General features: G+C 40.4%; 1 protein-coding gene across 2 annotated transcripts in view; it reads right to left on the reverse strand.

Annotated features, from left to right (window-relative positions):
• Positions 1-11,412, reverse strand: part of LOC137613916 (exostosin-1) — a 126,544-nt gene extending 115,132 nt beyond the window's left edge. For both annotated transcript variants that reach the window (XM_068343399.1, XM_068343398.1), the window contains exons 1-3: positions 10,712-11,412; positions 9,411-9,998; positions 8,559-9,310 (exon numbers count right to left, since the gene is read on the reverse strand). In XM_068343399.1, coding sequence (XP_068199500.1) covers positions 8,559-9,310; positions 9,411-9,695 — 1,037 coding nt within the window. In that variant the 5' untranslated portion in view covers positions 9,696-9,998; positions 10,712-11,412. The remainder of the gene's footprint in view (positions 1-8,558; positions 9,311-9,410; positions 9,999-10,711) is intronic.
• Positions 11,413-16,285: the final 4,873 nt, after the last annotated feature.

Consider the following 16,285-nt stretch of genomic DNA (forward strand, 5'->3'; position numbering starts at 1 on the left):
TTATGGAGCGAGAAAAGCTTATGGTGGCGATACTGAAACTATTAAACAATCGCCTCACTCTGGCGTTGGGGGGTGTCGTGGTTGTTTAGAAACACACTGTATATTTATATATGTGTTAGTCAGCATTAACAACAAACAGCTGCATAGGGGGGGGGCAGCGAACATCCCACCGTGACGCTTAAATTCCTCTGCTTTATAGGTTGTTGGGTTGTTGTTTTTTTTCAATTAGGAATGTCCCACATTGCCTGTGTGTGTGTGTGTGTGTGTGTGTGCGTGTGCGTGTGCGCGCGTGTGTGTGCGTGCGTGCATGTGTGTGTGTGTGTGTGTGTGTGTGCGGGCTTTTTTGTCATGTCAAACAAAAATACGGGCAATGCAGCAGATTAGTTTATGAGATAATAAGTGTTTTGTTTAGTCATTTTTTGTTGATGTGTCAGAAACACATCAAGGATCACGGTTAAGGCTTGGCAAAAAGTAAGTAATGGAGATTTTTATTGTCTTCAATCCACAGGAAATTAGATGTTTGGACAAAAATGTGATTAATTATGAGCACCATATAAAAAAATCCACAAATACGAGACAGCAGCATTAAACTAAAAAGTGAGTAAAGTAAAATTATTCTATTCAAATGTTTGCTCATAATGAAAGTTATTTGTTATAATAGCAAGTAATAACATTTCCTCCATTGTTTTTTCTCTCATTACTTTGTCACCTTTTCATTCAGCTCGACTTAATCATAAAGTTTCATTTCAAAATGAATAAATCGTAAAATTACAAGAAGAAAAATAAGACCGCTCTGCTCCTAGAATTTGAATTCATCAATTAATTTGTTTTTAAAGAAGATATATTAATGAAATTGTGAAAACTGATGAGAATAATCGACTTAAAGCTTAAAGATGACACGCTTGTTCTCGACACCAGATCTCGACCTCACTCTGATGTCACGGTGTGGGTTAGAAAAATGAAATCAATCACTTTGGCATGTTGTCTGAGCATGATACTCAAGATAAAAGCAAATAAGGGAAATTAATCATTGGGTTTTTTGGGTTTTTTTTTTCATTTTTATAAGGCATTTATGTTGTTTCACTTTAATCACATGTAACACCACAGTTCAACTGCCAGTTCATCAGCTCTGATCAATTCCCCAATGATTACAGAACATCAAGTTGGCTTCTATTCCTATTTCCTACATGAGTTTGTTGTGAGGATCCAAAGAAAAATTGGATCCACATCACTGGAACTTTTTTTCACTAAAATGGAAGTTACTTAAAATTAGTGTTCAGGAAAAATCCACAAGCTTATAGGCTTGATCAGCTGATCAAGCAGCAACAATGATCTTTTTCTCTCTAGTCCCAACACACATAAAAAGATCACCAACATAGAGACCATCCACTTACCAAGGACTTGGCATTTCCAGATTTTTCTACAAATAATTTTTTGCACTTATTTACAGATTGTCTACACATTCTAATTATTGCACAGATTCTGAATGTGCATTACACACCGAATTAATCTGATTACAAACATTCACACACACATACACATTGATTTGGATACACTTCTACAACCATCCCATACATGTTTGAAAATTGTGTAGCTAAATCAGCAAAGTGGTCCCGGGTGTGTTTCTGGAACAACATGAGAGAAACAGAGGGTTTCATCTATCGTCACATGTTGGAGTAAATCACAATAATTATGCTTTTTGGTGATGAAAAGCAGAAAATATATGCACAGACATGCAGCAAATGAAAAGCACAAGCTTGTTTTTTATGACTGGAGCACCTGGCTTTCCCACTCCTGGAGGAGCGGTAGGTGTGTGGAGCAACGTGATGGATTCACCCCGCAATTCATCCTGCCACACAATGTTTGCACTATTTTACCGGCCCTCTGATTCGCTCCTCTCTGTCTCTCTCAACCAGGATGGATGGCAAACATGCTGGAAGGACTTTGGCACCTTTACTTCAACTCAGCTGATCGTCAGTGCTGGGCAAACAAATGGATGGAGAGGAGGAGAAAGTCGGAAAAGCAGCGGAAGACAACAGTGAGATGAGAATGTGTTGAGGAGGAGAGCGGGAAATAAGGCAGCAACGGAGGGGAGGGGGAATAAACAGAGTTAAATGGTGTTTCTGCCTCATTTCGGTGAGTCCAAGGAAAGGAGGTGGGGAAGGAGTGAGAAGTGAGGATGAAGGCTGGTAACACTTCTTATTGTGGAGAAAATGACAGCACAGTGTAGCATCAGTGTGTTACTACCAAAGAGATTTTTCCTCCAGTGTGTTTCTGACTGTCAAATGGACAAAGTTAGAAACAGGGGCTTTTTTAAAACATCACGGATCAACATTAAGTGTCCAATCAAAAACAGCATCAGCTCCAGGACTCTCTGAGCAGTTAAGCTAATTATATCCCACAGACGTTTAAGTAGACTTTTGATTGATGGCAATATGGTGATGGACAACTTCACATGATCATTTGGACTTAATTGAATCAACACTTCCATTAATTCAAAGTAAAATCAATCCAACAAATGTGAAGCGTCCCTCGTCTGTCCCGGTGGGTGAACTTCACTGCTCTGGTCACTCCTGTTAAAGCTGACAGAGGGTCAGCTAAAATAAATGTCAGGGCCTTGTTGCATTAAATGCCAATCTATGCTTGGCTTCCACACACCAAGAAGGATCAATAACCTCTATTCATCTGCTGATTGGCAGCTGGGGTCAACAGAGCTTTCTTTGAGCTCACAAACAGCCATGTAAGGTAAAAAGGTTCCTATGAACTTCTAGGAAATAATGTTCAACAAAGAAAAATTACTTAAAACGTTAAAGTTTCTCTTATGTCTAGTATGACTGCAGAAGCATGAAAGCCTTCCAGAAAACTCGAAAAACAAAGCTGGATGTATAAAATTTATACATCCAGCTGAAAGGTTGAGATCTCTTTAAATCCATCCAGCAAGGCAGCCATGACTCTGATGACCCCCAATCTAAGGGCCAAAATTGAAAATTGTTGGAGTCACTGATCCATCATATGCTTTCAAATGTAACATAGCTTTTTTACAAGACTACAGTCAAGAAAGGCTCCTAAAACAGCTGAACCAACTAATATCGGTGTAAACCCTGTCATTTGTCTCTCTACTAAAAAAAAAAACAACTAATTTTAAGGTGACAAAAACATAACAAAAAGTCAAATACTAACCTTATGATACTGCATCCGCCAAACCCCTACAGTTACACTAGTCCAAATATACCAGCACACTTTAATGCTACAGATCAGTCAACCTAAAGCACAGAAAAAGTCTGCATGATTTCAGGACGTATTAAAAAGGAAACTTAAACATTATTTCTACAACAATAATCCCTCAGCAAATGAAGATTACTGAAAAAGTAGAAGTTTCTTTCCTCAGCAAGTTTTCACTCATGCATTCCCTCCACTTTTACTGATCTTTTAAATGGATCATTTTTTAAATTTTATAATAAAGTGTATATAAGATTTTATGTATAGCCAGATTTATTCATAACAGTCTGATATTTATTGAATATTCAGTAGAAAAGCAGGCATCCAACTCAGATAAGAACAAATCACACCAAGGAGGAATCAATAGCTAGTGTGCATCTGAGGTGTAATACACAGCAAAGAATCTTTATAGTTTAAGATCTTGTCTTCCTTGTGTGTATTTGATCAGTACCTTGATTTGTTTAATAAAAAAACACAAAGTTTCTTGAAAGTCCTGAATTCGCCTCCCTCTGCCCGTCATTATTCCCCGTGCAGCGCTTCGTCATGACTTGCGTCGAAGATGCACTGAGACAGCAGAAAAACCTTTTCCATGGTTTAGCAGAGCTCAGAGAAGGGAAGAGGGGACGAAGACAGGAGTGGGGAGGAGAATGAGGACGGGTGCAGATAAGGGAAAGACGGACAGAATAAGAGCATGGAAAAAGAAGGGGAGTGTGAGGAGGAGAGTGAGGGAGATGATGGTGAAGAGAAGAACATGGGGGAGGGGGAGAGATAAGCAGCAACAGGAAAAGAGGACAATCACGTCTGATGTGCTTTAAAAGAACATCTCACAACAAGGCCCAGGAGAAATAACTTTAAAGAAAAAAAAAAAAAAGAGCTCACATTCACACACGCACACACAAACACACAGGACACCCACATAACCACAGCTGACATGCTAATTAATACTGTCAGGCCCTTTTCTCACGTCATGCATATTGAATTCTGCAGCTGCCAAACATTCACAGATGTGACAGCAGCTGTGTTTCCTTCTGAGTAGTTCTGTGCACACTGGGACACGTCAAATTCCAAATGCTAAATGGAAAAAGCACTTTATAACTAATGGATTCAACATATTTACTTTCTTTTACGGAACCATTAGTGATGGAAACGCTTTTGTTAAATGATGACATAGTAATGTGAGAGTGTAAAAAAACGTACGTCCCCATCTTTCAGAGGTGCTGAAGGTTAACGGGAAATGGACGGCACGTTCAAGTCTGACCAATGGGGGCTGTTTTACTTAAATCACGTTATCGTATCGCTCAGGTTCGAAACACTGATAACTCACCGGATCACTCATGCATGCAACAGGAATAGGTTTTCAATGTGTGTGTTTATCATTTCAAAGAATAGAGGTGCACAACAGAACAAAGTGCACGTTGCAGTCCCTTTATGTTACACCGTAAAAAACAAACTTTTTTACGGTGATGTGTGGTGGGTTCATGTAAATGTCTGAGCCTGAGGAAAGAAGTTGATCTGCACTTGTTTGGCGGCAGATACTTCTGAATCTTGTGTTTTTATGACATGACATGACTTTACATACTTCATCTGTCTTCATAAATACATATCCAATTCACACGGTGCCTTTATGAATTTTTTAAAATACCTGCAGGACTTTGATGAGTTGAAGCTTGGAAAGAAAGAAAGGACCTGAAAACAGCATGAAGGTCCTTGTGAGGAAAAGGAGGAGAGGATGATGAGCAAAGTGGAAGAGATGAATTATAGAGCGAGGGCTATAGACGAAGACCTCATCACATTTGACCGTCTTTGACTCTATTTCTAGTCCCCCTTTTGGACCATGAAAGCTCAATTCAAAGACGTGACATTAATCTGAATTAAGCATTTTTATCTGCTTTTCACCGAATAAAGGCCTCAGCCGCAGGTATCAAACATTCTTTGGAGAGACACTTGAGACAGCGAAGTTTAATTGGTAAAGCCGGCTGTTATCTGTGATGTACAGTAAAAAGACAGAAAAAAAAAGAGTTCAATCCAGCTCCTCTCAGTGGGAGGTGAGATCTCTATCTGCCTCCTTGATTCACAGCTTAATTCAATTGGAGGGCAATTATCGACCGCCTGAGGCTTCAAGATCCTCGTCGGTTTCTGTTCCCATCAGGGAGCTTTGCAGTGTGTAGGATCTCCCCTCGACTGAACCTGGTGATGTCTGTATCGATGCGGCGTGCTGTGCCGCGCTGAACGCACCAGAGCAAGCAGCAGCAAACAGCCTCCTTTGTCACAACCTCCAGATCCACGAGACAATGAAGCCGCTTTGTTTACCGACGGAGGATCTTTAGCTTCTTTAACAGGAGGAGACCCACAGAAAATAAAAATAAAAAACTTTTGTTCTCTCTCCAAACAATCAAATTGGTTCATTCCTGCAGTCAGATATCAGATTGTTTTCTGTATAATGACTCCTAATGAGCAGCAGTTAATTATTCACACTACATAACCACTGGTGCAATACAAGTACATGTAGATATCCGAGTATGTCAGTTTTATACTGTTTTATACTCTTGTCAAGGCCAAATGCATTCATTCATTCATTTATTCATTCACTCATTCATTTATTCTCCTTGCTGCTTTTCTACTTACGTGGATCACGGGGGTTGCTGGAGCTATCCCATTTGTATTTTAATTGATAATAACTTAGTCACAACTTAAGTTGCTTTACAGATTACATTTAAATTACCAGGACGGTAATGGTATCTCAACCTTTAATGGAATAGCACAGAAATAACATATATACTGTATATTATTCTACACAAGGATAATTTCAATTTCACACATACTTTTAAGTTATACCTGTAATAAATGATATTTCTTGTGGTATTCTCTTCAGAAATAAAGTTTGTCCCTGCATTGCTGTGACAAACCTCAACCACATCTCAGCGTCAGGTTTTACCTGATAAGCATTGGTAACAATTTGTAATTACTTCACAAACTGAAAAAATGATCATTTTGAGGTAACCTTCTGGTGAGGCTTAGTTCGAGCTGATGAGTGCCTTTTCATAAAAAAATAAATAGAAAGACTGCAACCTTCATAGAAGAAACGATGGGTGAAAACAACTGAGAGGAACACTCAGTAGCTCAAGAAGAATACGCTTTTCTTTTTATTTCAGGCCAGTGCCAGACAGAAAATGGACAAATGCAGAATTTATTTACTGAAGAAACCTCTAAAGCACCTTCTGTTCATTAATGTACTCTATCTATTATCACCGTCCGTTTTTTTGTGCTGCAGGCGGTGTATTCTGCTGGATTATATTTTCTGGGTTGTGAAATACAGGACTTCTAGCACGTATTATGTTACCTGTACGTTGAAATGAAAAGGATTTGTCTTTTTTTGCTAAGAAAGCTGCTATAAAGATCTAAAAAAAAAAAATCTAACAGCATTCATTAATGCATAAAAAACATTTCTAATACTTATCATTCTGTGTGTGCACTTAAAAAGAAAGCTTTGTCACTTTGAAGCTGCTCCTATAATGACTCACTGACATGAATGGTGACAATATGCTTATCATAACAGACATCTATAGAAAATAATGAAATATCCTAATATGCAGTTTCACTATGTCATCAGCCGCCACCACCACCACCAGTGTCTGGACTCAGAAGCGAGGGGGTGTATATCTTGCTGATTTACCTGAAGCATCTATGACAGGAATTCTGTCCAACATACCAATTATCAAATTTCAGTTATTGCAATAAACATTATTACTTAATTGAAAACGCTTGTCTGTTATTTTTATCTCATAAACTTGCATATTGGTTGCTGTTTTTTTCTACACTGAAAATGTCAGCATCTTATTATGAGCCTGTGGAGACAATAAAAACATGAATATGCACCGGTGAGCACTGTCCTTTACACCTTCAGAAAAACACCACCGTCCATTAGTCTAACAGTGTTACAGCTTGTTTTCCTCTCTGCTACTATCAGCACAACAACGTGCAAGAAAAATGCTCAACCAGTAGCATCAGAGGAATTTTGCAAACTCATTCAACAGAAAGTTCATCCCTTAAGAAAAAAACAGCAGAGATGCTAAGCTGAATCTGTCAATTTATACTCATAAAGTGGAATTAACAAACGAGAAATTAATCAGAGTGGCTCTTCCACTGTCCAAAAAATGCATGATGAATTGGTAAATAATGTAAAGTTGTAAATGATAGGTGAGGTATAAACTCCTCTTATTCATTGTGTTTAGAATCTGCATCAAATTGGAATGAGTTTAAGTTTAGATACTGATCGGCTGGGTTCCCACAAGTCTTAGTCACCAGATTGATGCTGCAGCTTCATGCCTTGTTGGTGGAGCCTGAACTGTTTGTCCTCCCCCCCCCCCCCCTCATTCATTTGTACTATTAAACTATTACGATATTTCCACTCTGAGATAATCTGGAAATTGGCAGTGTAACAGTCATTCTTCGGTTTCAAATTTAATGTGTGAGAAAGAAGTCAGATGTGCAGACAATCTCATACACAGGTGTTATCTGTAAGATTTCCCTGCTGTTTGGCAGCACCCAGTAGGATCCTAGATCCAGGGGGGGTTCCATTTTCCTTCTCCACTATCTAATGAGATGACTCCGAGGATAACACCCAGGGAAAAGCCTGAGGATTTGAGAATATTATTCCCATTTCACTCCACATGCAAAAGAATTTTTCCTCTTCAGCTCTCGCTTTAAATGCTTCTCATTTTTCTCTCCATCAATCGGTCAGCTCACAAAAGTTTGTCGCTTTTGTGCTGATCCGCTTTCTTTCACGCAAACACACACAGTTTTGTAGTATTTTGTCCCACAGGTCCAACAGTGGAGCTGAACTCCTCTGACAACTGTGAAATGCACACTTGAAAGCATGGACGCTCTTTCCTTCCGATGAAGACGAGGAGTTTCGAGCACAGCAGCGAGTCACCGTCAGTCTAGTGCAGCACAAACTATGATTGTGATAAATTGCACCAGTAACATCCATGCACACAAACACAGCAAACGCTTGTGGGGTAATGATCCTCATACACACTGGAGTAATATATAATATATATAACAAGCAAATGCAAATAAGACAGGATTGTGGGATAACTGCAATGTTGATGTCTGCAAAAATGAAGGCTGTCTGGCCTTTTAGCAGGATGACAAATTCCGTGACAACCAATTCTGCAGCGACAAAAAGACCAGCAGAGACTGTGAATGTGAGCCATACAGGTCGCTACTAAATCCTCTCAATTTATAGACCTTCAAAGCGACAGAGCTCTTTTTAAAACTGAAATAAAAGCACAGCCAAACGCAGTATAAAGCAGACCAGATCAAAAAGAAACACTTACTTTGAGTATTCTTCATTATCTCTGTTACAGCGAGAGTCTTTGTGCCTCTCCCAGTCTTTGCCGTGTTTACATGTGGTCAGAAGGATAATATCTTCCCCGTTGTGGATGTGATGGAGGGCGTTCCTCGTCTCAGAACCTATGCCAGTTAGATACCGCTTCCCTTTGAAAACCAGCAGGTATTTCCTGGAGGGCAGTGTGTCGTTGAGTGTCAAGTATCCTATCCCCCCTCCTTTCAGTGGGTGATCCTTGGAGAATAGAGGGATGGAGATGTCAAACTTGGGTCTGAAGTTGACCATTTCTGCGCTGGCCTTTGCCAGCATGGCCTGTCCCACCTCAAAGCCCAGATCCTCTGTGTAGTCCGGCCATGTGCCAGAGTAGAGGTTGAATATAAGGTGATTCCTGCCATCGTTCCAAGTTGGCAGGCTCTGGATGCGGAGCCTGACGTTCTTGACATACTGGAGCGAGAGCTGGTCCCTGTCCAATGTGTCCACCGTCAGAATGAAAATGCAGGCCTGTGTAGGGTCCGTGGTGTGGAAGCGAGACTCTTCGATGGATGATAGGATCTTCTGGTAAGTCTCTGAGATCTCTTCCCCTCTCTGAGGAGGGTAGATGTAAACCCTGAAGCCCGACTGGCAGCGAGCAAAGTCGAAGCACGTTTCCATGCGGCAACGTTTGTTCTTGTAGATGTTGTCGCGAATCGCGCGGCGTTCTCGAGGCGAGGTGTGCTGGTGATGAAGCTGAGGGGTGTCAGCCTGAGGTCACGGACAAAAACAGGGCAGATTAGGGTTACCCAGAAACACATAATAAACACAGCTTTACATTCACAGGAGATTTGTCCATATTATCCTCTACCTCTTGCTCTCCACCCTCCAGGTACGGCTCTAGCAGCTGGGTCGACTCCGGCCAGTGCCTGGGCGGTCTGGATGGGCTTCTCTGGGGCAGAGGTTGGGGCTGGTACACCTCCTGGTTCTGGTGGTAGTACGGATATTCCTGCTGGTGGTATTGGGGGTACTGGGGAAACTGGTGGTATTGGTACTGCTGCTGCTGGAACTCCCCAATTTCCAGACCCCACAGGTAGAAGAGGAACAGAAGACCGGCCCCCACAGACACGAGCAGGTACCGCTTCTTGGCCTGCATGTGTGCTGTGGGGGGAGGAAGAGGAGGATGTGGTGGGTGGCAGAAGGGAGGGAGAGAGGACAGCAGGGAGGAATGGATATAGGGGTGAAGGGCAGATACTGACGCAGGTGTAAGGAAAATGAGGGGGGGGACAAGGGATTTGAAAAAGGTGAAAGGAGGACAAAGGGTTGAAGGAGGGTAAATTATATAAAAGAGAAAAGGGGAAATGGGGCTAGGAAAGGAGAGGAGGTGCAAGGAGGTAGATCGACTTGACCCAGAGGGCACCTCTCTATCCACAGCTGGGCATTTTGGGATATGGAGTCACTGAAAGATGAGAGAAACTGAATTGAATGATTACATGAAGTTGTCAAGAAACTCTCAGAATTTTAAAGTCTAACTTTAGAATTCCTCAAAAACATTCAGATTAATGCATAAAAAGGCTTCTGTGTACTTTTCAGTGCAGGAAAATGTTGTTATACTAAAAGAAAACCCTCAAAGCAGTTTGATGACCTGTTATTATTTACACATCATAACTTCTATCAGCTGACGTCATCGAGGCTCTCCTTTCCACAATGTAAATTTATTTCATTAGGTGAGAATTTGTTCACATTTAATAAATTAATTATATCCTGACATATTAAATCATTATGATATGAATATGTTACAAGTGAAAATTGCGCTTGTTTAAATTCATAATTACGTGTATACGTCACTTAATTGTAATTTTTCAAACATTTACAATGGCTGAAGTCTCCCAGAGTTAGGATTATTAACATTTTTATCCTTTTAACGCAAGTTAAAAGAGCGGAATTGAAGAGCATCAACTGCAGATTAATTCGAAAAAGACCTTAAACTTCGATAACAAGCAGAAAAAACGCAGGATTTTATAAATCGCATGGAATGTCCGTCATTTATTTAACCTTAAACTTATTAAATACATACACTGTTCTCTTTTTTCATACATTTTTTTTTGTCTCTGTTGAGTTTTTCTCTGCAAAATTAATTGATAATCTGGGAGTTATCGTCAAACTCCTTACCTGTTTATAAGGAACACCTGTGGTCCCAGGAAGGGATTGGGATATCCGTTTCTCTCCCCTCCAGCCCGAGCAGGACCTCACAGTTTGGGATACACATCCTCCAACCACCCGAACAACACCAAACACGAATCAATCCACCGATTGTTAGAATTACTTGAAACCAAGTCCAGGACTGAAGCGGTCACTGAGTTCTGCGTCCGGAGTGAAGCCAGAGAAGATGACCTGCCTTCATCTTCCGCCTCGTCCCATTCAGTCCCAAACTTTCAGGGACCACGGGGTGACTGACACGAGAACACGCGAGATATCGGGTATCCCTGCTGTGATTTTAGATTCACAATCACCCGCCGGGAGAGTCGCGATAACATCGACAGCGTCCCTCCAGAATTAACTGATGTGTTCGGCGCGTTCATCTCCGATCTACAGCCGTCACATCCCACTTTACAAAGAGCAGACCATCCGAAGTTTGAGGGGTTTAAATCCGCACTCCCATCAACGCACTAAAAATAAGTAACAATCATCATCCCAGGTAAGTTTAGAAACGACGGCTCATCTGATAATAAAATAAAAAGACGCGCGTCACTGGAATCCTGAGAAGCGCGACTTGACGACAGTCAGCAGGTTCTCCTCTGGTGACCGATCAGATAAACGCTGCGCTCCTCCAGGGTTATCCCATCCTGTAAAGCTCGCCTCCAGCAGCTCCGTTGTCCTCACATCTCCATCCTCAGACCCCGCAGACGGATCTGGGCTGCGCCACCGAGCAGCATGAGCGACATCAGCAGCAGCAGCGCTGATAGAAGCGGACGGCAGAAGGCTGGCGCGCTCTGGGGGATCGGTGTGTGCGCGGGGCGTCAGGTGGCTCCAGGGAGGCACGGGAGCTGTGTGTGTGTGTGTGTGTTGTGTGTGTGTGTGTGTGTGTGTGTGTGTGTGTGTGTGTGTGTGTGTGTGTGTGTGTGTGTGTGTGTGTGTGTGTGTGTGTGTGTGTGTGTGTGTGTGTGTGTGTGTGTGTGTGTGTGTGTGTGACGGTGAGTAAAGTCACTGGGAAAATTCCAAAGGAGCATCTAAACTACCTGTGACGACATTCCTTTTCAAAATTTAGCAAACAAAACAGGAATCTGCACATTCATTCATCAAGCACAGGTATAAAAAAGTTTAATTTAACTTGTTCAGAAATTTCTAGGCATTTCAGAATGTGAGTTACTCCAATAACATGTGAACTTTCTATTAAATTACAAATGTTTTGCTCCCATGTGTACATACAGCTCATTTCGTGCCATTACATGGTTACTATTGTCTAATATTACAATAAGATGTGAGATTTTGATTATGTAATGTGTCGCGTTTGCCGTTAGAGGTTGTGACAAACGATGTTTCAGGAATTCTTCATGGCCCGTCAGAATGAAGTAAACCAACTCTTACGCACACCTTTGCACTTTTAATTAAAACGCGGCTCATTAAATCTCTTAATTAATCGAACCGTCTGTTAAATGAATTCGTTTTGAATTACTTCCTTGCATTGATGTTGTTGTTTTGTTGTTGTTTTTTCCTGGGCTGGAAAAGCCATCGACTGAGTTAAAATAATTTCCTCGTGGTTTAAACAGATGCCATTATCTCATAAATTAGCGAGGGACTTAAAAATGTGGTTTCAACGCGCGTCAGGTCGTGAAAACAAATAGCGCCATCTTGTGGTTCATGTTGTCATGACGTCAGAGGATGATCTCACCTGACAGTTCCCCTATCGTCTTATAATTGTGTCACGTTACAAAATGTCACTGCGGATTATGGAGATTATATTAATTATATCCGATTCAGACAATTTCCTCAGGGTGAGAGTAGAGATGTGCATTGAAAATTAACTTTGTCTTATTTAATATCTTCTAGCAAACTTTTTTTTGGGTGGGTGGGGGGGGGTTGTGCATTGGAGCAATAGTGGAAGAAGTGGTTATGTCTTGGATAAAAGTGGAAATAATAGTATTTAAATAAAAGATAGAGAGCAAAGAGGTTTGGATTCAGGATCTGGAATTGATGACACACGTCAGATAAACGACATATCACCCACACACATCAGTTTCTTCTGTCCCACTTCATTCATTTGATTGAGACAAATTGAATTTAAAATTTTCTCTTTTTATTACATTGTCAGATGAATGGCTCCCAATCTGAAGGCATCTCAGCTCAACTAACTGTGAAATAAAAACCCAGATAATTTCTGATAATGTGTCTTCAGCTCTGGTGGAATTCAATATTTGGAGACATAAATGAAAATTACTCTGTGTGTTTTGTAGACTACTGGGTCAGCCCTTCCACTATCTTATGTATGGATGCTTCTGCTTCTCTCCCTGGGGGGGCTCTCCTGAGGGACGGAGAATTTATAATCATTTATACCTATACAGTATTTTAGGATTGACTTCGCTGGGTTGTTATTCGTTCTTGCTCAACATTGTCTAAACAAAGTTGTAAAACCTGTCGCTTGTGCAGTTTTATGTGTGTAAAACTGACTTGGTCGCAGAGAATGGTAGGGGCATAAATTTCAGATGGCTAATGGATGAGGAATGAGAGGCCTCTGACAGATCTGTATTTGTTAGTACTCTCAACAACAACAAAGCCTCATTTTTAAACTCCTTGGATGACTTTGGGTTGGAGGGAAGCTCAGACAGACATTTGTCTAAAACTCTCTGAACACAGGAATCTAAAGTTTTGCTTTCATTTACCTGTGCTGTGATAACTCTGAGGGATCGGCTGGCACTGATGGTTTCACGGTCGATTAGGGAGTGATAAATCTGAAAAGGTGGCAGAGCGGAAGAGAGAGACAACTTTGATTTGTTTCCAGTCTCTGTCCATCGCTTCAGCTCCTCCACTTCCTCATTTTAACCATCAGTCTAGGAGCTTATAGGACGGTTCAATTGCCTTTTGGTCGAAATGTATCTTCTCTCCTTTCCCAAGTCTGTATAGGATGAGACCGAGGCCCGGCTCTAAAAGGGATTTTTGTTTATGTTACATCACATGCTGGATTTTACTAGATTACATGAAGTGTCTCTGAACTTTCATAAAATTCCGACTGGTTCTTATTTTGGTAAATATCCTGTATAATCCTGTAAATATCCATCATTTTTCCCAGTTCTCTTTTTTTTCCTTACATACCCTTATATTGCATTTATTTAGTCTCCACCATGCATTTGATGGTTGTTCATTTGTTTGCTTTGCTAGCGTTACACAAAATCTACTTGACAGATTTTTGTGAATCTTAAATGGAAAGTTGAGCACATAACAGAAATGTATTATTGTTGATGTGAGTATAAATGAAATGACAAGACCAAGATTTTGTTTGTTTCCTTCTTTGACATTGTAAGAGGCAAAAAATTACCAGATTTGATGAAACTTGTTAGGAGGAAGAAGCCATTCTTTTTTTTTTGTTCGGTTTTGTTTTGGGTTTTTTTTTGTTTGGTTGTTTTATTGTGGAACCTGTAACATAGAATTACAATGAAACTCAACGGAAGGGCTGAACGTGTACCTTTTGATTGGATCCAGATCCTTCAAGATTTCTATGTTGTCTTTTTCATAATGTGTATCAACTATGTATCATAATGTAATTTTGAATATACCTGAATCTTAATTTTACTTACGTTTTGAAAAACATTTGTTTTCCGTTGCTTGGCTGATATTACAGTCTATCCAGTTACTTAATATTTTCAGTAATGTTGAGAGCTCCGCTACTAGAAACCCAAATCCAGTGATGTTGCTTTTGCATCTTTACCTCACTGGGCTCCTCGCAGCACTGAAGTCAAATTCTATCAGTTAGAAAATGCCTTTTAAGTTTTTAACATGTTGTGCCTCTGATCTCTGATCTTTCTTCCCTCTGATGACATGACGCTCCATGGAGGCAGCAGAGTCGCCGCAACCACCTTCAGACAATTCATTTTGAAGTAGAGCCACTGTTTGTTGTAGCTGATCATAAAGCACTGACATATGTCCCCAATAAAGCACGAGGATGGCAATCTGTTATATTTATAATCTGCGATATATGTAAAAAAAAAACAGAGAAAATAACTTAAATCCTCTTTAATTCATTCTTTTTCTCTGTGTCATGATGAACGAATAATATATTTTCTCAAAACAGCTGTGATTGTGGAAAATATCACTATTACATGTAAATACATGGATGTAACATATGGATGTGGGGTGTAAAAGACATTATAGATGGTGCTTGTGTTCATGGAAATGAGAGAAAATCTCCCTCAACGCAGCAGCATGCCTTAATAAAGTTTTACATCACTGAGATATTACAGATACAAGGTAGGATTTGGTTTTGCAATAATGGTTCTCGTTAGATGTGCTGATAAGGAAAGTACTGACTTTGTTGTGAATAAACAAAGATTTAATATTAACTTTTATGTGAGGATTTGCTGATATTGTCAATGCATTACTTATCATGAAGATGTAGGAAAGGCTCGAACCGTGGACATTAGATTGTATCTTGTATCATCCTGTCGTTCACCCCTGCAATTTCCTGCTTGCGGCGTAGAAATCAGATGGTCACATCTATCCAATAACGTGCTGCCAGTGCTTTGTAAATGATTCTCTTTGCACCTGTAGTTCACGCTAGTTCATGCTGCCCAGTCTCCACCCAGCCCAAAATTTCATCAGCAACTCCCACGTCATTAGTCTCAGCAGAGTCAGCGGCCACCACCACCACTAATAACACCAAAAACATCAGTGGCTCTGGTGAAACCTGGGATTGTTTGCTGGGATCCAGTGAATCAAATAAGTTTGTAATTTCACACACACACACACACACACACACACATTCACCAGCTGCTATAATCTAGTCCCGGTCTTTTTTGAATGATCCAAATCAGGTTCCACATTTTCCAACCATCTGGTGTTTAACAAATAAATAATTTAATAAACAGAACAGATAACAGAAAGTGGGGCTGTAATTATTATCCGTATCACACTCCCAAAGCAGCAGATCAGATAAAGGCCCCCTCCATCTACAGAGGAGCAGGATGCGACACATGGTGGATCAGCAGCCATCGTTTGTTCATGGAGGAACCAAAGAAATGGGTTTTCAAAGGAAACCCCGAGGTTTATACATCACAACGAAGCAAATATGATATGTGGGTAAAATGAATAGATAGATACTGTATATGGATGGATGGATGGATGGATGGATAGATAGATAGATAGATAGATAGATAGATAGATAGATAGATAGATAGATAGATAGATAGATAGATAGATAGATAGACAGATAGATAGATAGATAGATAGATAGATAGATAGATAGATAGATAGATAGATAGATAGATAGATAGATAGATAGATAGATAGATCTATTACAATGGAGAAAATGAGCTGTCCCTCGATGCAGATCTCGAGCTGCAGGTCTAATGGTTTCTGTCGGCTGCAGAAGCACCGGTCCATTCACGGCTCATCTCAGGTTGAAGTTTCTAATGCATCTTTTTCAAATAGAAGGGAATTTCATCTGACCACTAGAAAGAGATTATTTATAATAGACTAAAGAGATGACTTCCCGCCTGAAGGGAATCATTTTCTTAGTGCCACTGCAGAAAGTCC

The sequence above is a fragment of the Antennarius striatus genome, chromosome 19 (assembly GCF_040054535.1).
Source record: "Antennarius striatus isolate MH-2024 chromosome 19, ASM4005453v1, whole genome shotgun sequence".
Classification (NCBI taxonomy): domain Eukaryota; kingdom Metazoa; phylum Chordata; class Actinopteri; order Lophiiformes; family Antennariidae; genus Antennarius; species Antennarius striatus.